This window comes from Dipodomys merriami, unplaced genomic scaffold (genome assembly GCF_024711535.1).
Source record: "Dipodomys merriami isolate MVZ:Mamm:240054 unplaced genomic scaffold, mDipMer1.0.p SCAF_6, whole genome shotgun sequence".
NCBI classification, from domain to species: Eukaryota; Metazoa; Chordata; class Mammalia; order Rodentia; family Heteromyidae; genus Dipodomys; species Dipodomys merriami.
In genome coordinates, this window is record NW_027206179.1 from 5,156,505 (window position 1) to 5,182,075 (window position 25,571).

The window sequence follows — 25,571 nt, forward strand, 5'->3', positions numbered from 1 at the left end:
TTGAGGATATGTTGTTGGGGGATTTTCTTTCTTTTTTGCATGACTTAATTGCTGTTCTGCTCATCCCCAGATGTATACCCATTGCTGATTATTAAACCTTACCCCCATTGTGTACATACTTAATCCAGAAATTTATTACTCAATTCACAACTTCTTTAATAGAAGTATTATCTCTTCATACTTATATAATTTTCAAGTATTCCAATTTTAAGAATTTTTATTTTTTATTTTTTCCTGTTTCCTTTCTATCCTTCCTCTCCTTTCATCCTATTCTTTTCTTCTCTCAATATCATTTCTTTAAATTTACATAATTTTTGTGTTTCGTTTTTTAAATTTAAAGTTTTGTTTTTACATTTTTCTTGTTTTTTTTTCTATTTATATCCTATCATTCTGTCCAATCCATTTCACTCTTTGAGATTAGTATCTCAACTCCCACTCAGGATAATCAGGTGACAGAACAGTCAATGAATAAACCAGATGAGAGATCCCAAAAAGTTCTACAAACACTACTGGTAAACATGGTGAATGAAAAGAATAAAAAAATGCAAAGGAATCAGTGTTAGCATAATAAGGAGTGAGAGGAGAGAAACCATAGTTTAATACAAGAATCTTGTGAGCGTGAAGAAGCTACTCAAAGATTAATACAGAATTGCATGAGCAGTCTGAGAACAGCCAAAGAGAAAATCAGGAATTGCATGAGCAGGCTGAGAACAGTCAAAGAGAATTATAGGAATTGAGTGAGCATGAGGAAGTTAATCATAGAGTAATACAGGAATTGGGAGAGCGGTATGAGAATAGACAAAGATCAATAGAGGCATTCATGGAATCCATAACCAGACAGCTAAAAGAATTCAGGGAGATCATAAAGGTAATGCTGAACAAAGCCCAACAGATGGAATGGGAGTCCAAGAAAACCATAACCAATGAAATAAGTGTTTTGAGAATAAACACTGAACACCGAAATAAGAAAGTAAATAAGTTCATACAAGATCTAAAACAAAGGTTCAAAAAAGAATTTGAAAGCCATCAAAGCTGACCAGTTAAAAGGAAAAGAAAGAAAAAAAGTAGAAAGTCTTGCCAGTAGGTTAGGCTATGCAGAAGATCGAATCTCTGGGATTGAAGACAGCCTAGATAGCATAGATAAAGGACATACAACTATCCAAGACAAATCCAAGAAACATGACAGAGCTATTCAACATTTGAAAGAAACCATCAGAAGGCCAAATCTGAGGATAATGGGTGTACAGGAGCACCTAGAGACAGAAGTTAATCGTCTAGGAAATTTGTTTAACAGGATCTGAGTGGAAAACTTCCCAAACATGCAAAAAGATAGGCCTATTCAGATACAAGAAGCTTTTAGAACCCCAAATAGACCACACCAGAACAGAATATCCCACTGTTAAATTAAAATCCACACAGGATCAGTTAAAACCAAGGAAAGGATACTTAATACTGTTAAGGAGAAAAGATCAATCACCTTTGAAGGGAAACCAATTAGAATAGTCTCAGATTTCTCAGCAGAGACAATTAAAGCAAGAGGTGCCTGGAATGATGTATGTCATGCCCTAAAGACAAACAACTATCAACCAAGAATACCGAACACAGCTAAACTCTCTTTCATAACTGAAGGTCAAATAAAAACCTCCGTAGCAAAGAAAAATGGAAACAATATATCTCCACTGAACCAGCCCTACAAAAGATATTTAAAGATGTCCTACGCATAGAAAACAAACAAGGCCACAATAAGGGCCAAGAAACCACACCCAAACTGTGAATCCAAGAACCATAGGAACCCAGTTGCCGCAGCCCCCAAAAAGATGTATAACATGACAGGAACTAACAAACACCTCTCAGTCCTAACTCCCTACATAAATGGACTTAACTCTCCAATTAAGGAACATACACTATGTAGTTGGATTTAAAAGCAAGATCCTTCTCTCTGCTGCCTTCATGAGTCACACCTTCCCCATAAAAACAAACATATTTTGAAAGTGAAAGACTGGAACAAAATCTACCAAGTAAATGGTCCCCATATACAGTTGGGAGTTGCAATCCTAATATCAGATAAAATAGACTTCAAATTAAAATTAGTGAGAAGAGATAAAGAAGTTTGCTACATTCTAATTAAGTGATATCTCCTTCAGGAGGAATTTACAATTCGAAATATCTATTTGCCAAACAACGGAGTACCCAAATTTATCCAAGACACACTACTTTTCCTCAAATCTCACATAGATCCAAAGACATTAATTGTTTGGGCCTTTAACAAACCACTATCCCCAATAGACAGTTCAACTTGGCAAAAGCTCAACTGAAAAAACCGCAGATCAAAACAACTGCATAGATCAACTAGATTTAACAGACATCTACCAAATATTTCACCTAACAACATCAGAATACACGTTTTTTCTCAGCAGCACATGGAACATTTTCCAAAATAGACCATATTTTAGGTCACAAAACAAACTTGTCCAAATTCAGAAACATAGAAGTTATACTTGCATTCTCTCAGACCACAAAGGAATAAAATTAGAACTCAAGAACAAAAGCTACCAAAGAAAGTCCTGTAACACATGGTGACTGCACAACACAATGTTGAACCACCAGTGGGTCATGGAAGAGAATAGAAAGGAAAATCAAAGGTTCATGGTATTTAACAAAAATGAGCACACAAATTACCAGCTCTTCTGGGACACAGCAAAGGCAGTCCTCAGAGGTAAATGTGTAGCTCTGAGTTCCTACATCAACAAATTGGAGATATCTGAAACCAATAATTTAATGAGACATCTGAACATACTTGAAAAAGAGCAACAACATAAACCCAACCCAGTAGATAGAAAGAAATAATTAAAATGGAATCTGAATTAAATGAGTTAGAATAAAAAAACCCAAAAATAGAAAGTATCAACAAAACAATGAGTTGGTTCTTCAAAAAAAATTAACAAAATTGATAGACTCTTAGCAAATCTTACCAGAAAAAAAAATACACCCAAATAAACATACTCAGACGTGAGAATGGAAACAACACCACAGAAACAACCAAAATTCAGAATATTATACTGGAATAATTCTCAAACTGTTATTCTAATAAGTTTGAGAACCAGAAATGGAACTTTTCCTAACAAATACCGACATGCCCAAACTAAACCATATTTAATTAAACCAACTTAATAGACCCATATCAAGCATTAAAATAGAAACAGAAATAAGACAGCTCCAATTTAAGAATAGCCCAGGACTGGATGTATTTATAGTGGAATTCTACAAGGCCTTCAAAGCAGAACTCAACCAATACTTTTCCAATGCTTTAATGAAATTGAAATAGAAAGTTTACTAGTGAACCCTTTCTATTAAGCCACCACAATCCTCATCCCAAAACCAGGCATGGACTCATCAAAGAAAGAGAACTATAGACCTATTTCTTTGAGGAACATTGATGCAAAACTTCTCAACAAAGTCTTGGCCAATGGACTTCAACAAATCATCAAAAAAATCATACACCATGATCAAACAGGATTTATTTCAGGATGCAAAGCTGGTTCAATATACACAATCAATTAATATAAGTCATCACATCAACAATAGCAAGGATAAGAACCAAATGGTTATCCCTATATGTGCCGAAAAAGCATTTGACAAGATCCAAGAACCCTTTATGATGAAGGCTCTGGAAAAACTAGGAATCCATGGAACACTCTTCAACACAATAAAGGCTGTATATGACAAACTTACAGCCAGCATTATGCTTAATGGTGAAAAACTAAAGCCATTTCCTCTTAACTCAGGAACCAGACAAGGATGTCCACCCTCTCAACTTCTCTTCAATTTAGTATTAGAATGCCTAGCTTGAGCAATAAGACCAGATGCAAACATAAAAGGATCCAAATAGAGAGAGAGATGAAGTAAAACTTTCCCTCTTTGCAAATGATATGATTTTGTATTTAAAGTATCCTATGGACTCCAAATTACTCGAGCTGATTCAAAACTTTGGGAAAGTAGCTGGGTATAAAATTAACTCTAAAATATCAATGGCTTTTCTGTATGCCATTAATGAGATGAGCGTGTCTGAAATCAGGAAAGCAACTCCATTCGTAATAGCCACACAAAAAATAAAATAACTAGGAATTAACTTAACCAAAGAAGTGAAAGATCTCTATGATGAACACTTTAAAAACTTGATAAAGGAAATCTAAAAAGAACATAGAAAGAGGAAAAACCTCCCATACTCCTGGATTCGAAGGATCAACATTGTGAAAATGGCAATACTTCCCAAGGCTATCTACAGATTCAACGTGATAACTATCAATATTCCAACCTCATTCTTCATGGAAATAGAAGAGGCAATCCAAAAATTCATATGGAATAATAAAAAATCCCGAATAACAAAAATGATCCTTAGCAGAATGAACAGTGCTGGAGGAATATCAATACCAAATTTCAAACTCTACTACAAAGCCATGGTAATCAAAACAGCTTGGTACTGGCATAAGTACAGACCCCAATGGAATAGAATTGAAATCCCAGGAATGAACCTCCAGACCTATAGCCATCTAATCTTCGATAAGTGAGATTAAAAATAGAATGGAAGAAAGACAGTATCTTCAGTAAATGGTGCTGGCAAACGTGGTTAATCACTTGTAGAAAACTAAAGCTAGATCTGTATATTTCACTCTGCACCAGAAACAACTCCAAATGGATCAAAGACCTCAGAATCAAAGCAGACACTGTGAAAACATTGTAGGACCGAATAGGAGAAACTGTAGGCCTCTTTGGCACAGGCTGAAATTTTCTTAATAGAGACCCAGAAACACACCAAATCCAAGAAAGGTTGGACAAATGGAATTGCATGAAATTGCAGAGCTTCTGCAGGGCAAAGGACATATCTAGCAAGACCAATAGAAAGCCCCCTGAATGAGAGAAGATCTTCACTAGCCATATAATGGACAAGGGTCTCATATCTAATATATACCTGGAACTCAAAAAATTTAATCCCCCAACAAAAAGTCCTCAAAGAAATAACTACCCAATAAAAGAAATTTCTCTGGTGCTGGGAAGGTGACTCAGTGGAAGAGCACTTGCCTTGCATGCATGAGGCCCTTCGATTCGTCAGCACCATATAAGCAAAAAGAAAAATGCCAGAAGTGGTACTGTGGCTCAAGTGGTAATGTGCTAGCCTTGAGCTGAAGAGCTGAGGGAAGCGCCCAGTTCAGGCCCCATGACCGGACCAAAAAAAAAAAAAGAGAAACTCTCTGAAGAGGAAAGAAGGATGGCCAATAGACACATGAAGAAATGTTCAACTTGTCTATCCATAAAAGAAATGCAAATCAAAACAACACTGAGATACCACCTCACACCAGTTGGAATGGCTATAATCAAGAACTCTAACAACAAAAGATGCTAGAGGGGATGTGGCCAGAAGGGAACACTACTGCTTGTTGGTGGGAGTGTAAACTTGTTCATCCTCTTTGGAAAGTAGTATGGAGGTTCCTCAAAAGACTCCACATAGAGCTCCGCTATGACCCAGCAATCCCACTTTTGGGCATTTACCCAAATGATCACAAAGAAGACAATACTAAAGCTACCAGCACAACAATGTTTATTGCAGCATTATTTACCATAGCTAAGTTATGGAATCAACCCAGATGCCCCTCAGTAAGTGAATGGACCAAGAAAATGTGGTATATATGCACAATGGAATTCTATGCTTCCATCAGAAAGAATGGCATTGCCCCATTTGTTAGGAAATGGAAAGACTTGGAAAAATTATATTAAGTGAAGTAATCCAGGCCTAAAGTGACATAGGTTCCATGGTTTCCCTTATTTGCAGTAACTCGTATATGTCTGAGACCAGCAGAAAAGTTCAGGTAAGTTGACGTTAGGTGATGTGAACCCAAGGTAAGGACACAAGTGTTTTTTTTCTTTCTTGCTATTGTTTTTTAACATATTTATAAGGTGATTTATTTGTTGCTTTGTATGTCCCTCCTCCAAGGTATAACCCTTGTTTTCACTGTATTTGATGTTGGTATAATTTGGAGCTGGGAAGCAAAAAAACAAATGTTTAAATAGGGATACAGGTGGACCCATTGCAACAATGAAATGTACAAGATGCTATGTCGAAAAATGAACTTGACAACTTTGGTGGAGGGGGGAGATGGGATAGCAGGGATGGTAAGGGGAAACAAAGGAGGAGGCAACAATGCTTGATTAGAATTGTACTCATAGCCGGGCGCTGGTGGCTCACACCTGTAATCCTAGCTACTCAGGAGGCTGAGATCTGAGGATTTCGGTTCAAAGCCAGCCCGGGCAGGAAAGACTGTGAGACTCCTATCTCCAATAAACCACCAGAAAACCGGAAGTGGCACTGTAGCTCAAGTGGTAGAGTGCTCACCTTGAGCTTAAGAGCTGAGGGACAGCGCCCAGGCCCAGAGTTCAAGCCCCACGACCGACCAAAAAAAAAAAAAAAGAATTGTAATCATTACCTTACTGATGTAATTGTAACCCCTCTGTGTGGTATTTTCACAATAAAAAACTTATTAATAATTAAAAAAATTAAATAAATAAATTATAAAAAATTCAAGACATCAAAACTGACCCATTACAAGGAAGGGAAAGGAAAAACCAAATAGAAAATCTTGAGTGTAGGCTAGACCATTCAGAAGATCGAATCTCTGGGAGAGAAGATATACTAGATATTATACAGAAAGAGCAGACAAGTACTTAATCGCTCTGATGACTCTGATAACCTGTCTTTTATATACACATTTATCTGCTTTAGTGAAGGGAAGGGGAATAACAAATGATGAAACAAAGATAAAGGTGAACCAATGCAACAATAATACAAGAAACTAATTTGAAAATGAACTTTACAACTTTTTTTTTGTGGTGGGGAAGGCCAGAGGAATGAGAGATACAAGGGATAATGGAAGAAAAAAACAGAAATGGGTAAAATGTTTGACAAGAAATATACTCATTACCTTACACATGGAACTATAACCCATTTGTATAGCATATTTACAATAAAATAAATGCATAACTAACTGTAGAAGTACCTTTTATGTATATCATGATCAGGTCACCCCTGATCATTTAGCCTCCAGGAAAAATGAAAATTTGTCATATGAAGGGAAATGAGTGGATCTGCAAAGCCTCATTTCCAGGGAGGGGCAAGCTCAGTAGGACAACAGGCACAATTTTTTTTTTGTAATATTGTATAGTTAGACCTACACATACATGTAAGTATATACTTTGCACACACAGAACTTTCTTGTAATCATAGTACTATTTGAAGAGGATAGGGGGAAGAGAGAATCAATAAAATTGTAAAGGGTGAATAATATCAAGCTATGTCATATATATATGTATGAATATTGGATAACTCAATGAAAGCTGGAGGGTAGAAAGGATGAGAAAGAGTAATATATGAGTCTAGTGAAAGTCTAATATATCCATGAATGACATTATCACAGTGAGTGCCCTTTGAACAGTTTCAAATGAATAATATGAGTGCAACTGAGGGGGTCTCATTGGGAAGCACAGATGAAGGGGAGAGGATGAATGTAGATGCTGAAACTGGCTGACCTGTTGAAACAAATCAAAGAAAGTTTGGAAATATAGTATTGCCTTAAACTGCAGAGCTTCTGCATGGAAAAGGACATAGCTAGCTAAATCAATAGAAATCTCACAGATTGGGAGAAGAACTTAACTTGCCATAGAACAGACAAGGGTCTCATATCTAAAATATACTTAGAACTCAAAAAATTAAATTCCTCAAAAACAAATCCTTAAAGAAACAATTGCCCCATTAACACATAGGTAAGACTTAAAGAGAGACTTCTGTGAAAAGGAAATAAGAATGGCCAATAGACACATGGAGAAATGTTCAACTTTTCTGGCCATAAAAAAAAAAATGCACATCAAAACAACATTGAGATTTCACCTCACCCCAGTTAGAATGGCTATCATCAAGAAGTCTAATAACAACTGGTTCTGGAGGGGATGTGGCCAAAGGGGAACTCTACTACAGTGCTGATGGTAATGTAAATGTGTAAAACCTCTCTGGAAAGCTGTATAGATTTCTCTAAAAACTAAACATAGTTCTCCCCTGAAGTGATAGAATAAAGCAGAAAGTTCTGATGAATGGAAGAAAGCAAATATCTGGCCTCTTGTGGGAAGGAAGCAAATTGGCAGGTCCACAGTACAAACAACAGCAATAAAAACCTAACAATTATGTGTTTCTCAAAATCATTATTACTCAATTATTATCATTCCTCAAAAAGTTAAAAATAGCCACACACACTGCTGGCTCATCCTTGCAAGCTGAGATTTAAGCATTTTTTTTTAATCAGCTCAGGCAGGGAAGTCCTAGAAACGCTTATGTCCAATGAACCAATAGAAAACCAGCAGTGGCACTCTTGCTCCAATGTGCTCAGGCAGTAGCTTTGAGCAAAAAAGCTCAGAGACAATGCCCAGGTCTCCAGTCGAAACCCCAGGAACCACAACAAACATTTTACATAGAACTACCCTATTATTTAGCAATTCCACTCCTGGACATTTACCCAATAGTTTATAAACCAGGATACAATAATGCTACAAGGGTTAATTTTATACCCTGATAGCTTGCCAAAGTTTTGAATCAACTTGAGTAATTTGGGAGTGGAGTCCGCGGGATTCTCTAAATACAAGATCATGTCATCTGCAGAAGGAGAGTTTTACTTCATCTTTCCCTATTTGGATCCCTTTTATGTTTGTATCTTGTCTTATTGCTGTAGCTAGGCATTCCAATACTAGATTGAAGAGAAGTGGAGAGAGTGGACATCCTTGTCTTGTTCCTGAGTTAAAAGGAAATGGCTTTAGTTTTTCACCATTAAGTATAATGCTGGATATAGGTTTGCATATACAACCTTTATTGTGTTTAGGAATGTTCCATGGATTCCAAATTTTTCCAAGACCTTCATCATCAAGGGGTGTTGGATCTTGTCGAATGCTTTTTCTGCATCTATTGAGATAACCATGTGGTTCTTATCCTTGCTATTGTTGATGTGATGAATTATGTTAATTGATTTGCATATATTGAACCAGATTTGCATCCCTGAAATGAATCCTGTTTGATCATGGTATATGATTTTTTGGATGAATTGTTGAAGTCGATTGGCCAAAATTTTGTTGAGAAGTTTTGCATCAATGTTCATCAAAGAAATAGGTCTATAGTTCTCTTTCTTTGATGAGACCCTGCCTGGTTTTGATGGCTTTATAGAATGAGTTTGGTAGTAAACTTTCTCTTACAATTTCATTGAAGAGTTGGAAGAGTATTGGTGTGAGCTCTGGTCTGAAGGCCTTGTAGAATTCCGCTGTAAAACCATCTGGTCCTGAACTTTTCTTAGATGGGAGGTCTTTTATTGCTGTTTCTATTTCAATGCTTGATATGGGCCTGTTAAGATGGTTTAACTCATTTGGTTTAGTTTCGGCATGACAATATTTGCTAGGAAAAGGCCCATTTCTGCCAAGTTCCCAAACTTAATAGCATAAACTATATCCAAGATCTGGAATCTGCCCCGATGCCCTTCAGTGTATAAAGGGATCAAGAATGTGATCTAGATACACAATAACGTTCTGTTCATCCGTAAGAGTGACTGATGTACCATTTGTAATGAGATGGAAGAACCTGGAAAATATATACTAAGTGAAGTAAGTCAAGCCCAGAGAAACAAAGGATGAATGATTTCTTTTATGTATGGAAGCTAGAATTTGTTTATGAAATATGGTATGCAAGTGTATTCAAATGTGTTAACTGGAATACAGTAAATTCAAGGGAGAATTCATATAATGTAATTCCCTACAAAGACAAAGTCAACTTTCTACAAAATAAAACATCAGGAAATAGTTTCCCAAAAAGGGTCAGATCAAGTCATTGGAAAGGGGTGGACAAATAAAGAGAAGAGGAGAATGCAGTAATGGATCCAATATATCTCCTACAAAAAGAAAAAATGGAGAGGTGGATGGGGAGGAATGGGTGAATTGTTGAAAGGGGTGGTATTGAGCAAGATATATGTTATTTATTAACTGCTTTGTTAAAAGGCAACCCCACTGTACTGTGACTTAAAGATAATTTAAATTAAAAAAATGAAAATCAAAAAGCAGAGAAATTTTTAAAGTATTGTTATGTTTCCATGTGTGTGTACATTGTACCCTTTTTTGTATGGGTTTTTATTGTAAAAATACTGTACAGGGTTACATTTACTTGAAGAATGTAATGAGTATATTTCCTATTGAGCATTGTTGCCTCCTCCTTTGTTTTTCCCTTACCATCCCTTCCCTCCCACCTCCACAACTACCCCCCCCAGTAAAGAAAGTTGTAAAGTTTGCTTCGATGTGCATCAAAGAAATGGGTCATTTTCAACATATTGTCTTGTATCTCATTGCTACATTGAGTCAATCTGTATCCCTCCCTCTTTTGACACACAGCAATTGGTCAACAACAACCCTTCTTAAAAAGATTTCTACAGATCTCATTATTCCATATTCATAAGTGTGTATTAAGTGTGTTGGTTATGTAGAATCTGTTACATCTTCATCAACCTTCTGCCTCCTCCATTAGATATGACCTGTATTTCATTCCTACCATTCACTTTGATTGGTCATTTTTGTGCCAGTACTATGGCTTGAACTCAAGGCCTCAGTGACATCCCTCAGCTTCATTGTAAACTATATAGATTCTTTCATTCTGTTACACACCATTTGTCAATGCTCTCTTGAGACCATGATAGGCAGGTACTGTAGAATGAGCCATATCTCCAGCCCTTCTTTGCACTATTTCTTTAATAGAATCTTGCTTTTGCTATATGCCCATGCATGGGTTCTCATCTTTCTATTGAAGTTTGTTGCCACAGCCGGCATATGCCTTCATATGCAGCTTCTTCTATTTACACAGTGTCTCAGGAAATGGTTTTTATCCTGAGCAGTCTTAGAATCCCAATGCTTCTGATCTCCATCATCCTCTTCAGCACTCACAGACACATAAGAGACAAACACAGACACAGACATACACACACAGTGTTTGAATAGACAACATGTACCACCACATCCAGCTATTGATTAAGAGGGTCTCATTAAAATTATGCCTGGGCTGTATGTGAACTGTACCCAATCTCATTCATGTGAGCATGTTGCACTACAGTCCTGAGTCTCCATGCCTGGCTTAGTTTTTTAATGTGCTGGATATGGAAACCAGGAGCTAAAAGTGAGCCACAGATAAGGCAGTATTCATCATGTTTTCTCTCCTTTCTTAAGTTATTGAAGTACTACTTAGAAAAACATTACCTCTGTCTGTTGCTTCAAGTGTTTCCCTTATGTATTTATCTGGTAGTTTCTTGTTTGAAGCTCTTAAGTTGAGGACTTTAATGGAATGACAGGGAAATATTTCCAGTCTTCTTTTTTAAAAAACATTTTTATTATTATTATCTTTAAGTACTTGTACAAAGAAGTTCACATTCTACAAAACAGTTTATGAATACAACCTGTCTGACAACATTGTCACCCATCCCTCCTAACCCATCACTTCTCTCATTTTCTTATTGAAATAGGTGATTATGTGAATTTCACATATTTCACAGTACTGTGTTATAGTGATACTTAATTAAAGTCACAAACACATTTTAACCTTCACAAGGCAAATTATCATTATCATGGGCTATAAAGTTTGGGGATTCTATGAGCTTTGACAATATAAATTATTTCTTAGAACTCAAGAAATTAAATCCCCAACAACAAATCCTCAAAGAAACAACCACCCAATTAATAAATGGGCTAAATTCTGTGAGAGACTTCTCTGAAGAGGAAATGAGATGGCCAATAGACACATGAAGAAATGCTCAACTTTTATGGCATAAAAGAAATGCAATCAAAACAAAATTGAGATTCCACCTCACCCCAGTTAGAATGGCTATAATCAAGAAATCTATTAACAACAGATACTGGAGGGGATATGGCCAAAAGGGAACCCTACTGCTTTGTTGGTGGGAGTGTAAACTTGCTCAACACTTTGAAAAACAAGTATGGAGGTTCCTCAAAAGATGCCACATAGAGCTCCCCTAGGACCCAGAAATCCCACTTTTGGGAATTTACCCAAATGTCAGAAACACAGACATATTAAAGTGACAAGCACAACTATGTTTATTGCAGCAATATTTACCATAGCTAAGATATTATCCCATCATTTTTTCATTGGGTTGAAGCTTTTCAATTGGATACAAGCACTGTTACTTTACATTTCCCATGCTTGGGGTGGAAGTGATGGCCTTGTGAGACAAAGGATTCTGTCATTTAATCAAACCAGAGAATAATTATTCCTATTCTTTTATGGGCTATTAACTTTTGTTTAAGTTACCTGTGTATTTGTATTTACCCACATTTTCACTATTACTTACAAAGTTCAATTCTCTTTTAAGAACTAATCTATTTTGTGATAAAAAAAAATAATATGGTCTGGATTGAGTGTTTCACACAGGCATGCCCAGTTTCTCAATGCAACCACTTGCTACACTGTCATGTTTGGGCCATGTATTATTTGACACCTTCTCCAAGAATCAGATATCTATGGTTTGCAATTATTTTTGGTGTTATGTTTCTTTGATCATGTGTCTGTTTTTGGCAGAATGTTCATTGGTCTTATAGCGCTGCAGGGTAAGCAAAGAACAAGAATAGGGTTGCTTTCGTGTTGTTCTTATGTCTTAAAATATCTCTGGTGAATGGTGGATTTTCTTATTTGTAAACAGGTTTGCCTTTTCTATTTCTGTGAAGGAAGTAGTAGGAATATTGATATAGACTGTGCTGTATATTCTATACATGCTTTTTCAGTAATACAGCTATTTATACCATACTGATTCTGACATGCAGAATAATGGGAGGTCTGGGTTCATATATGGAATTTTATGGCTTACCCATTTTCTTGTTAACAAATTTTACTTCAGTTTTGTCACCATGTTGTTCTTGTAAAGCCTCCATTTGGTTTTATTGATTATTGCTATTGCTATTTTTTAGTCTCTAATTCTTTTTCTTCTTGATTATTTCATACCATCTGCTAATTTTAGGTTGGTTTTTCTACTTCCTTGAACAGCAGCATAGGTTCTTTAATTCAGCATCATTATTCCTGACCCCATCAAAGGCTGTTAGAGTTTCATTTCATTGCTCTTTTTCTATTTGTATACATTCTGATACTCTGTTTTCATTTGTATTTGTTCCAAAGATTGGTAAACTTCTTCAAAAATTTTTTTGGGTCCGGTCGTGGGCCTGAACTCTGGGCCTGGGCACTGCCCCTCAGATCTTCAGTTCAAGGCTAGTGCTCTACCACTTAGGCTACAGCACAACTTCCAGCTTTTTTCCTTTTTGCTTATGTGGTGCTTGGGAATCAAACCCAGGGCCTCATGCATGCAAGGCAAGCGCTCTACCACTGAGCCAACCCCCCAGTCCACTTCTTCAAATTTGTCTTGATAAACAAGTCATTTAATCATGTATTAATCATTTAATTAAGTTGACTATTTTATTTAAATTAAAGGCTTTATTTCTTAATGGAAAAGAATTCATTTAGTGTTGATGTGTTGATGTCATGTGAATATTTTTGGTGTTTTTCTTGTTAATTTCTGGCCTTACCACAGGGTGTGCACAGGTTTGCAGGTGTGCACAAAGTACTTTGCATTCTTTTTCATTAATAATTTTTTATTGTGAAAATAACTTACAGAGGGGTTACAAATACATGTGCAAGGAAATGAGGATCAAGCATTGTTGCTTCCTCTGTTGGTTTTCCCTTACCATTCCTGACTTCCCATATCCACGACTACATCCTCCCCACTCCGCCAAAGTTGTAAAGTTCGTTTTCGACATAGCATCTTGTACATTTCATTGTTGCAATGGGTCCACCTGTATCCCTATTAAACAACTTGTTTTTTCCATTCCTTTCCCCAAATCATACCAGCATCAAATACAGTGAAAACAGGGGTTATATCATGGGGGAGGGACATACAAAGCAACAAAAATTTACCTTATAAATATGTTAGAAACAATAGCAAGAACGAAAAACCACTTGAGTCCTTATGTTGGGGTTATTTTCGCCTAACATCAACTTATCAGACATTTTCTGCTTATCTCAGACATATACTAGTTATTGCAAATAAGGGAAACCATGGGACCTATGGATCTTTGGGCCTGGCTTACTTCACTTTATATAATTTTTTCCATGTCTTTCCATTTCCTAACAAATGTGCAATGCCATTCTTTCTGATGGAGGCATAGAATTCCATTGTGTATATAGACCACATTTTTTGTCCATTCATCTACTGAAAGGCATCGGGTTGATTCCATATCTTAGCTATGGGAAATAATGCGGCTTTTTTAATCTGGCTGTTTTGTATCTTATCCCATGATCTCTCCTGGAGAATGCTGAATATGTTGGTGAAAGACTGTTTATTCAGATTTTGGGTGAAATGTTCTGTAGGTGTATGTGAGGCTCATCTAATCAAGGGTGAAATTTAATTGTGATACACCTCCCTGTTGACTTGGTCTGGAGGGTCTCTCCAGGAAATCTGCAGCTATTATTGTGTTGCCAATCATTTCAAAGTCTGCTTACACAGAGGTAAGTGCTTTGATTGTGTGTTCATACTAATTTACAATTGTTAAGTCATCTTCTTCTTATGATTGCTTCATCATTGGATTACAAACGTAGCACATTTAATTGCTTTGATTAAGGTGTATTTGATGTGGTGATTTCTCGGTATTTCTGCTGTCTTTTCCCTTTCATTTGCTTGCACTGCCTTATTCCACTCCTTTCCCCCACTTTGATGTACTGTTTATTGCTATTATAAAGATGATGTACAGAGAGGTTACAGTTACATAAGTAAGATGAAGAGAACACCCTTTCCCTCTATTTTTCCTTACCATCTGCACCCACCAGGTCTATAGTTTAGGTTCAACAGAGTGTTCAGTGAGTAGCACAGCTGCATTTGTTCACCCTTTGTTCCACTATTTCTGTGATTCCAGGCTCACAAAAACAACAACAAAGAATAAAACTCTCTTGTTCCCATTTCCTGAGTTCTTTTTGAGAAATATTATTTTAAATGATCAGATGGACATAAGTATTACATCTCTGAATTCCTCTCCTAAGTATAATCGTTGTTCTCCCTGTGGGGAATGCATAGAGAACTGTACAATTTATCATGTGCAAGGGTTGTTTTGTTTTTTTACCATTTGGTTTGTTTTCTTGTAGATTGACAGGTACATTCTATACTCAGAGAAAGCATACAACCCATGTTTCTGTAGATCTGGCTTATATTCCTTTCATTGAAAGCCATTGATAGTGAATTGACTTGTTTGGAATAAAACTATCCTTTGGACTGAGGGTTTTGTTCATTCAAGCATTGTAACTCTTATATGTAGAAATTGCCTTCCCAGACTTTATTGACAAATCATTTTCAACATTACCATTATGTACCTTATTATCCTGGTTTATTGAAACATCTTCCTCCTTCCGTCTTCTTTAGAAACTTCAGTGTTTATTAAGTGAGTTCAATAATAGTGATTTTTGACTTTAGGATTATGAGTTTTTATTTGTCTGCTATAGAATTTATGGCACTTATGGGGCTTACAATAGATGACAAGAAGCTAGTGTGGAATGATGATAACTATCTGTGATGGTGAGGATAAAAGAAAAAGAACACACACACACAAACAGTAGAAGGCTCTGATCAAATCCATAAGTGAATGTAGAGACATGTTATAATGAAACCTTTTCTTTAATATTTAATTAAACTTTTTTTAATATTTTAAGATAAGAGGGAGTAACAAATTTTCCAAGAAATGTAATTACTACCTTACTTATGTAACTAACCCTTCTGTATATCACCCTTGCAATAAAATTAAAATAAAAAAATTTATTAAAATTTTATAAAATATTAATGTCATACAAATGAAAACATAACTGGGGTGGTAGCTTTAATATATCCTTGTTCATGATCAATTGGCTATGTGCTTAGAAATGGCATTGGTTTGTCATAAGGTAGTTCTATGCTTGCTGTTTTAAGGACCACCCCATAATGCTTTCCAGACTGGCTGAACAAATTTTCAGTCCCACAACCAATGTAACAGAGGTCCTTTTTTGCCAGTTCCTTGCCAGTTTTTTGGGCTGTCTGATGGGAGAGGGAACTCTGGATGTACACCTTAATGATCTCTTTCTTCTTTATACTGACCTCCATCTTTATTGCATCTGGAGCAGCTCAGTTTCATTATGTTGTTTTATATAATGAAAAATCATAAGTTATTGTATAATGTTTTACATTATGTTTTACATAATTTTCTGCCTGCTAGCAAGAAAGGATTCTATTCCCTTCCATGTAGCTTCCACTTTCCAGGTATGTAAGTTCTTCAAATTTCTCTAGCATGCCTGTTTCTACTCCATTTTAGCTGTCAATATGGAAAATTAAGTGATGTTAATACAATCAACCTGAGTCAGTGGCATGAGTTCTGCATTAAATGGTTGTCACTGTATTTCCTTACCTATGATCTACATAACTTTAGTAACACTTACATTTTGAGAATGTTGATAAAAATTCTTATGGTGGCTCATGCCACTCATGGGTCTGATATCTGAGGATGGAGGTTTGAAGCCAGCCCAGGCATGAAAATCTGTGAGACTTTTATCTCCAATTAACCAGCCCAAACTGAAAATGAATCTGTCACTCAAGTTCCAGCGAGCCTTGAGCCAAAAAGCTCTGAAAGAGTTCCGAGGCACTGATTTCCTGACCTAGAACTTGTGTGCACCTGTATATGTGCACACACAGAGTCACATACATACACATTGTTAATATAAACAAGCAATTACTGTTCCAAATTAATCTTGTGGCATTGTTTCAAGTCAGATAGACTATACACCCAGTTGCTACCAGGCAGATTAATATTATGAGCAATTCTTGTGGGGTAATTCTTTTGCCCAAGATGAGTTATTCTTTTTTTAACTTTTTATTTTTTAAAATTTTTTAATCTTTATTTGTTATCTTTAATAAGTTTTTTATTGTCAAAATACTGTACGATGAGTTCTTTTTCCTTGGGCACATGCAATTCTTGACGCTTCATCTGTAACACAGTCTCTGATTAATAAGTGGCTATGGTAAAAAGAAAAGAAAAGAAAAGTGACTACACAGAACTTCAAGAAATTCCAGTAAACTATCTGATGTCATTGTCTCCATCACTGGGACTGTTTTTTTTGGGGGGGAGATGGTCCGGTTGTGGGGCCTGAACTCTGGGTCTGGGCCCTGTCCCTCAGCTCTTCAGCTCAAGGCTAGTGCTCTACCACTTGAGCCACAGCGCCACTTCTGGCCTTTTTCTTTTTTCTTATGTGGTACTGAGGAATCGAACCCAGGGCCTCATGCATGCAAGGCAAGCATTCTACCACTGAGCCACTTTCCCAGCCCCACTGGCACTGTTTTTTAAGTGCTGGTATGACAACTATAGCCAGAGGCAGCTGCCCACAATTGAGAACAAAGATCCCAGGAAAGGAATTACTCTCTTCTGTGCTACAGAATATACATGGCATTGTTTTGTATGTCACTGTTATGTTTATCTTTCTTACTTTCATCCTCGTATTAGGATATTAGGGTCTGGGTGCTGTCCCTGAACAATTTTTTCCTGCTGACTAGTCCTCTAACACTTGAGCCACATCTCCACTTCTGGCATTTTTGGTGGTTCAATGGAGATAAGAGACTCACAGACATCCTTGCCCAGTTGGCCTTGAAATCATGATCCTCAGGTGTCAACCTTATGACTAGTTCAGAATAAAGGTGTGAGGCACTACTGTCCAACTTCGCTTATTCTTTATATTCGACAGTATTTGCCAATGCTTAGATTATTTTTATTCTTTTAATTTCCCATTATATATTTGAGTATTGTTGTTAATCTGTTAATATAGACATGAAATTCCATAGGGCTGTGCACTAGAAATTACTTTCTCACCACTACTTTCCACCTTTTAAAAATCCCATACCTTTCAGTAATTAAACAGGCTAGAAATCAAGATTGAATTTCATAGCTTTTGGAAATCATGGAATATGGATTCTATAACAGAATTCAATAAAATATCTGTACTGATCTGCTTAAAACATTATGCTTAACCATCCCATCTTAAAAGAATGGATTGTTGTAGTATTTGGTACTAGTCTGAACAGTTACTGACACATCTCTGTCTTTTCTCAGACTCCTCACTTTGTCTGCAGTGAGAATTGTGGTTCTGGATTCCGGAAATCTCCTCAGAAGGGAAAGGCTGCCTATTGTTTTGATTGTACAACTTGTCCAGAAAATGAGATTGGTAATGGGACAGGTGAGTTCGTGACTTATGAAGAAATCCTTTATATCTCCCAAGTTATCCTCAATCCAAACATATCAATTCAAAAACGTTGTATTATGATTACAGAGCCCATTCCCCTTCTCTGTGTTAATAACTGAATTCTGACAATTGGTGGCATTGATAATGATAATATGGCAGAATATGGCTTTGAATTACATATTTAGAAAGATTTTCTAGTTTATTGCAGGTGAAGTTATCTCCAGTATTCTTCTATCACTATCGTTAGGACCACTCTGAACTCTAACATAAAATTAAACATATGTCCTGTAAGTAGAGTATTAATTTTATAACTTACATTTTACTCAAATAGAAAATTTGGATCTTGCATTTCTTTATTTCTCAGTGTTTAGAACTCCTCTTGGGCCTAGGCAAGGGCTCATTAAACTAGATTCATTTTAAGAAATGAGCATGAGTATAGAGTCCAAGATTGATCAATATGTGAATCAAACAAGGATAGGTAGAACCCAGTTAGCACAGCCCCCAAGAAGTTAGCTAACATGACAGGAACTACCAAACACCTCTCAGTTCTTTCAATAGTAATGGTCTTCAGTCTCCAAGTATGTGACATAGACTGTCTAGTTGGATCAAAAAAAAATGTCCTTCTATCTGCTTCCTGCAAAAGACACATTTTGCCCACAAATCAAACATACTCTGAAAGTGAAAGGCTGGAATAAAAGCTACCAAGCAAACCGTCCCCATAGACAGGCAGGAGTTGCAAACCTAATATCAGATCAAATAGATTTCAAATTAAAATTGGTGAAAAGAGATAAAGAAGGTCATTGCATACTAATTAAGGGTTCTCTCCTTCAGTAAAATATTACCATTCTAAATATCTACTCACCAAATTTATCCAAGAAATTCTACTTTCCCTCAAATCACACATACATCCAAAGACATTGTTGGTTATTTTAGCGTATCATTATCCCCACTGGATACCTCAATCTTGCAAAAACACAACAAGGAAATCTCAGGCCTAAACAACTGCATTGATCAACTGGAATTAACAGACATCTACCGAATATTTCACCCAGCAGCCTCAGAATACATGTTCTTCTCAGCAGCACCTGGAACATTTTCCAAAATAGACCACATTTTAGGTCACAAAGCAAATTTTTCCAAATTCAGAAATATTGAAATCATGTCCTTCCTTCTCTCAGACCACAAGGGAATAAAATTAGACTTAAACACCAAAAGCAACCAAAGGTAATCATGTAATGCATGGAGGCTCAACAATACACTATTGAACCAGCAGTGGGTCATAGAAGAGATTAGGAAGGAAATTCAAATGTTCATAATATTTATCAAAAATGAGCACACAAATCACCAGGACCTCTGGGACACAGCAAAGGCAGTACTCAGAGGCAAGTTTATAGCTCTGAGTTCCTATATCAATAAATTGGAGAGATCTGAAGCCAACAATTTAACAAGGCACTTGAAGCTCCTTTAAAATGAACAACAATCTAAACCTCAATCCAGTAGATGGAAACAAATAATTAAAATTAAATCAAAATTACATGAATGGAGTCCAAAAACACCATAGAATCAACAAAACAAAGAGTTGTTTCTTCAAAAAAATTAACAAAATTTATAGACTCATAGCCAATCTTATTTGAAAAAGAGAACACACCCATACAAACAAGCTCAGAGATGAGAATGTTAGCATCACCCCAGAAACAGCCAAGATTCAGAACATTATAAATCAATACTTCTCAAACCATTATCCTAATAAGCTTGAGAATCTTGAAGAAATGGACCAATTCCTAGCAAATACTGACATGCCCAAACTAAATCAAGATGAGTCAAAGCAACTTAAAATAGTCCCATATCAAGCATTGAAATATAAACAAAAATAAGAGACCTTTCACTCAAGAAAAGCCCAGGACCAGATGGATTTACAGCTGAATTCTACAAGGCCTTCAAAGCAGAACTCATGCCAGTACTCCTCCAAATATTCAATGAAATTGAAAGTGAAAGTTCACTACCAAACTCTTTCTATGAAGTCAGCATAACCATCATCCCAAATGAGGCAGGCAGTCATCAAAAAAATAGAACTCTAGACCCATTTCTTTGATGAACATTGATGCAAAACTTCTCAACAAAGTTGGCCAATTTACTTCAACAACTCATCAAAAAGCATCATAAACCATGATCAAACAGGATTAATTTCAGGAATACAAAGTTGGTTCAACATACACAAATCAATTAATGTAATTCATCACATCAAGAAGAGCACCACATGATTATCTAATAGATGCAGAAAAAGCATTTGACAAGATCCACCACCTTTTATGATGAAAGCTCTGGAAAAACTAGGAATCCATGCAACATTCCTCAACATAATAAAGGCTGTATATGACAAACCTACAGCCAGGATTATACTTAAGGGGGAAAAGCTAAAGCCATTTCATCTAATTAAGGAATGAAACAAGGATGTCCACTCTCTTCATTTATCTTCAATTCAGTGTTAGAATGTCCCCCAAGATCAATCAGACAAGTTGCAAACATAAAGGGGATCCAAATAGGGAAATTAGTAAAATTCTCCCCCTTTACAGATGACACGATCTTGTACTTAAAGAACCCAATGGACTCTACTCCCAAATTGCTGGAGATTATTTGAGACTTTGGCAAAGTAGCAAGATACAAAATTAACACTCAAAAATCAATGGATTTCCTGTATGCCAATAATGAGAATTGCACGGCTGAAATCAGACAAGCAACTCCTTTTGTAATAGCCCCACAAAAATATAAAATACCTGGGAGCTAACTAAACAAGTGAATGACCTCTATGATGAAAGCATTAAAATCCTAAAAAAGGAAATTAAAGCAGAACTAAGGAAGTGGATAAACCTCCCATGCTCCTGGATTGGGAAGATTATCATCCTGAAAATGGCAATACTTCCCAAGGCCATCTACAAATTCAATGCGATACCTATCAATATCCCAACCTCATTCTTCAATGAAATGGCAGAAGCAATCCAAAAATTCATATGGAACAGTAAAAGACCCCAAATAGCAAAAACAATCCTCAACAGAAAGAACAGTGCTGGAAGAATATCAATACCAAATTTCAAACTCTACCACAAGGCCATAATAATCAAAACAGTTTGGTACTGGTACAAGAGCAGACCTGAGAACCAATGGAATAGAATTGAAATCCCAGAAATGAACCCACAGACCTATAGCTACCTAATCTCTGGTAATGGAGTAAAAAATAGAATGGAAGAAAGACAGCCTCTTCAGTAAATGGTGCAGGCAAAATGGTGTAGAAAAATAAAGTTAGATCTTTATATATCACCCTGTGCCAGAATCAACTCCAAATGTATCAAAGATGTCAAAGTCAAAGCAGACACCCTGAATAAATTATATTAAGTGAAGTAAGCCAGACTGAAAGAAACATATGACCCATGGTATCCCTTATCTGCAATAATTCCTATGTGTCTATGACAAGCAGAAGTAAAAAACTATATACATGTGACCATATAACCTGATGCTAAGGGAAATTAATCCCAAGATAGGGACACAAGAGGTTTTATCTTTGTTGCTGTTCTTCTTAATGTACTTATAGTGTAATATGTGATTTTTTTGTTTCTTTTCTATGTTCTTTCCCCATGGTACAACCCCTGCATTTTGTATATACATTTTTATATTTTACTGAGGGTAAAAGAAATAATAAAATTCTGAAGTAAGGATACAGGATGAGACATTGTAACAATGAGGTGTACAAGAAAGTACATTGCAAACGAACTTTACCATTTGGGGGATTGGTTAGTGGGAGAAGGGAGGTGGTGGGGAGAAAGGAATTGAAGGGGAAATATAAAGGAGGGTGCAACAGTGCTCGATAAGAAATGGACTCATTACCTTGCTCATTTAACTGTAATCCCTCTGTAGAGTATCTTTACAATAAAAAATATATTTAGATTTTAAAAAAGGTTAATCAGTCTATTTCTACAACCTCACAGGTGAGCAGGCAAAACAAGAATAATGAGATAAAAATCAAGGATAATATATCAAAGGGTAATATTTATGTCTTACAGAAACATATAGGGCAGTGTAAGTGGTATATTTCCAATTTTAATATGATTGCAGGACTCTTAATGAGTCAGAAAAAATATAAAAAAATTAATAACATATAGCCATACCCCAACTGTTGCATTATCAATACATGTGATAGTCATGGAGCAAAACATATTAAACAAGAAAGTCTGAATAAAGAAGATAAAAAAGGGGTTGGAAAGGTGGCTCAGTGGAGGGTGCTTGCCTTGCATGCATGAGGCCCTGGGTTCGATTCTTCAGCACCACATAAGCAAAAAGAAAAAAGCTGGAAGTGGTGCTGTGGCTCAAGGGGTAGAGCACTAGCCTTGAGCTGAAGAGCTGAGGGACAGTACCCAGGCCCAGAGTTCAGGCCCCACGACTGGACCCCCAACCCCAAAAAAAAAAGAAGATAAAAAAGGGAGGAGGTTATGGCTTGGGAAAAAAACAGAAAAACACGGTTATGGTAGTAAATGCTGACATCTGAGGATTTCACCTAAGTGAAAAATTTCCTAAATTCTTTATGGGAAATGTGGTTCATAACAAAAAGTAATAGTAGTATACATGGATAATTAATGTCTTACAGAAACATATACGGAAATATAAGCAGTATAATTCCAATTTTAATAAGATTGCAGATCTCTTAATGAGCATGAGAAAACATAAAAAAAATTTAAAAAGTACAGCATTACCCCAACTGTTACATTATCAATACATATGATAATCATTGAGCAAAAAGTATTGAATAAAAAAGCCTGAGTCAAGAAGAAAATAAAACTGGGAAGCCGTTATGGCTTGGGGGAAAAATAAAACAAAAAAACATAAAACACTTTTATGATAGTAAATGCTGATATATGAGGATTTCACCTAAGTGAAAAAATTCCTAAATTCTGTGAAGAAAACAAGGTTAATAAAAAGAAGTAATGATAACATACATGTATCACCCGATAAGGAACAATGTGTTAAGTGTCCAGATTATCAGTATGCCAACACACAGAGACACAGTGCTTCTGGAGAGCTGCAAGTTTCCTGGCTTTTGGAGATTCCCTTGGGCATGGCTCTAGCCTGCATGGCTCTAAGTTTCTTTATGCTAACTGCTGCTGTTCTTGGAATGTTTGTGAAACACCAAGACACTGCCATTGTTAAGGCCAATAACAGGGCTCTCAGCTACATCTTGCTCATCGCTCTCATCTTCTGTTTCCTCTGTTCCTTGCTCTTTCTTGGTCAACCCAACACAGCCACCTGCATCTTGCAGCAGATCACATTTGGGGTTATATTCACTGTGGCTGTTTCCACAGTGTTGGCCAAAACGTTGACTGTGGTTCTGGCCTTTAAGGCCACTTCCCCAGAAAGAAGGATGAGATGGCTGCTGGTATCAGGGGTTCCTAACTTCATCTTCCCCATCTGTACTTTGATCCAGGTGACTCTCTGTGGACTCTGGCTGGGAACATCTCCTCCCTTTGTGGACACAGATGCAAACTCTGAACATGGCCATGTCATCATTCTGTGCAACAAGGGCTCCCTCACTGCCTTCTACTATGTCCTGGGATATCTGGAAACCCTGGCCCTGGCCAGTTTCAGTATGGCTTTTCTGGCCAGGAACCTGCCTGACACGTTTAATGAAGCCATGTTCCTGACTTTCAGCATGCTGTTGTTCTGAAGTGTGTGGCTCACCTTCCTGCCTGTCTACCACAGTGCCAAAGGAAGGTCGTGTTGGCTGTGGAGATCTTCCCCATCTTGACCTCTAGTGCAAGGGCTCCTAGGCAGCATTTTTGCCCCCCAAAGTGTTATATTATCTTGTTGATGCCAAACAGAAATTCTCTGCTTGGCTTCAGGGATAAATGACATAGAAAAAGCATTCTTAAGCTTAAGCACATGAGTTTGATTAGTATACAGAAGTTCTGACCTAAATCTGTAGTAATAGTAATTATCTCTTCTTGTCATAGTTTATATTATAGAATTTTTACTTCAAAGAGTAAGGATTAGTGTGCATTTCCTAGCATTGGTAGTCATAATTGATAGTAATCACAATTTATACTATAGTTTTGCATCTATATCTTGGTTCTTCCTATTTAATCTGCACTTAATTATATTATCCCTTCTTCCTAAATTCTTTTCTCTATTGTTTTTATATATGTAGTTTTTATTGAAAAACTGCTGTACAAAGTGGTTACAGTTACATAAGAAAGGTAATGAGTACATTTCCTATTGACCATTGTTACTCCCTCCTTTCCCCTACCAGCTATTTGCCCCACACCACCCTAAATACTCCTCCCCTCCCCCCACAAGTTGTAAAGTTCATTTTCAACATAGTGTCTTGTACATCTCATTGTTACAATGGCTCAACCTCTATCCTTATTTCAGCATTTTGTTATTTCTCTTCCCCTCACCAAATTAGAAATATGTATATACAAGATTCATGGCTCCAATAAAAACAGGAATTGTATCATGGAAGAAGAATATACAAAAGAAACAAAAAATCACATAGTACATATAAAAAAAAGAGCCAACAAGAAAAAAACTTCTTGTGTCTCTATTTTGGGGATCATTTTGCTTAGCATCATCTTACACAGTCTTATGGACATAACTTTTCACCTTTTCTGCCTGCCTGGAAAGATTATCTATTGTCTTTCTCAATTATTCCTCTAAATATTTCAGTATATTAACTTCCTGTCTGCACACCACCATGTTGCAGAGTCCTCAAATGCATTTCAATAATATTTTCCTCTTCACAAATTTACATTTTTTAAGGTTGTCCTTAGATATTGTTTTATCAATACTTGTATATTTCTACTCACACATTCACCTTTCCAAATTATCCTGAGTCTCTTTTGTATGACTTTTCTCTCTGTCCCAATCTCTCTTTCTCTTTGTCTCTCTCCATTTCTTTCCTTGTCTTCCCCTTCCCTTTCATACTGCTTCCCTTATATACCTTAGGAATGACATATATATATTACAAAAAATGAACTTTGATTTAAGATTATAATGCTTAAAGTTTTTTGAATTTTCTCCTAAGATTAAGTCTGTCATGCATAATAGTAAGCCCCTTTTTGCCTGGATATACTCTTTATTTGATGGTTGATAATCATTTCTTATTACTTTGAAATGAAGAATTTTGAATATTAAATATATAATGTTATTTCTTGTAATATTATTTCCT

The 25,571-nt window shown here is 36.4% G+C and overlaps 1 protein-coding gene across 1 annotated transcript in view; it reads left to right on the plus strand.

Annotated features, from left to right (window-relative positions):
• The window catches only part of LOC138813697 (vomeronasal type-2 receptor 116-like), a 57,257-nt gene extending 33,186 nt beyond the window's left edge, over positions 1–24,071 (plus strand). Inside the window, exons 8-9 of the mRNA XM_070002080.1 lie at positions 18,232–18,355; positions 23,386–24,071. Coding sequence (XP_069858181.1) covers positions 18,232–18,355; positions 23,386–24,071 — 810 coding nt within the window. The remainder of the gene's footprint in view (positions 1–18,231; positions 18,356–23,385) is intronic.
• Positions 24,072–25,571: the final 1,500 nt, after the last annotated feature.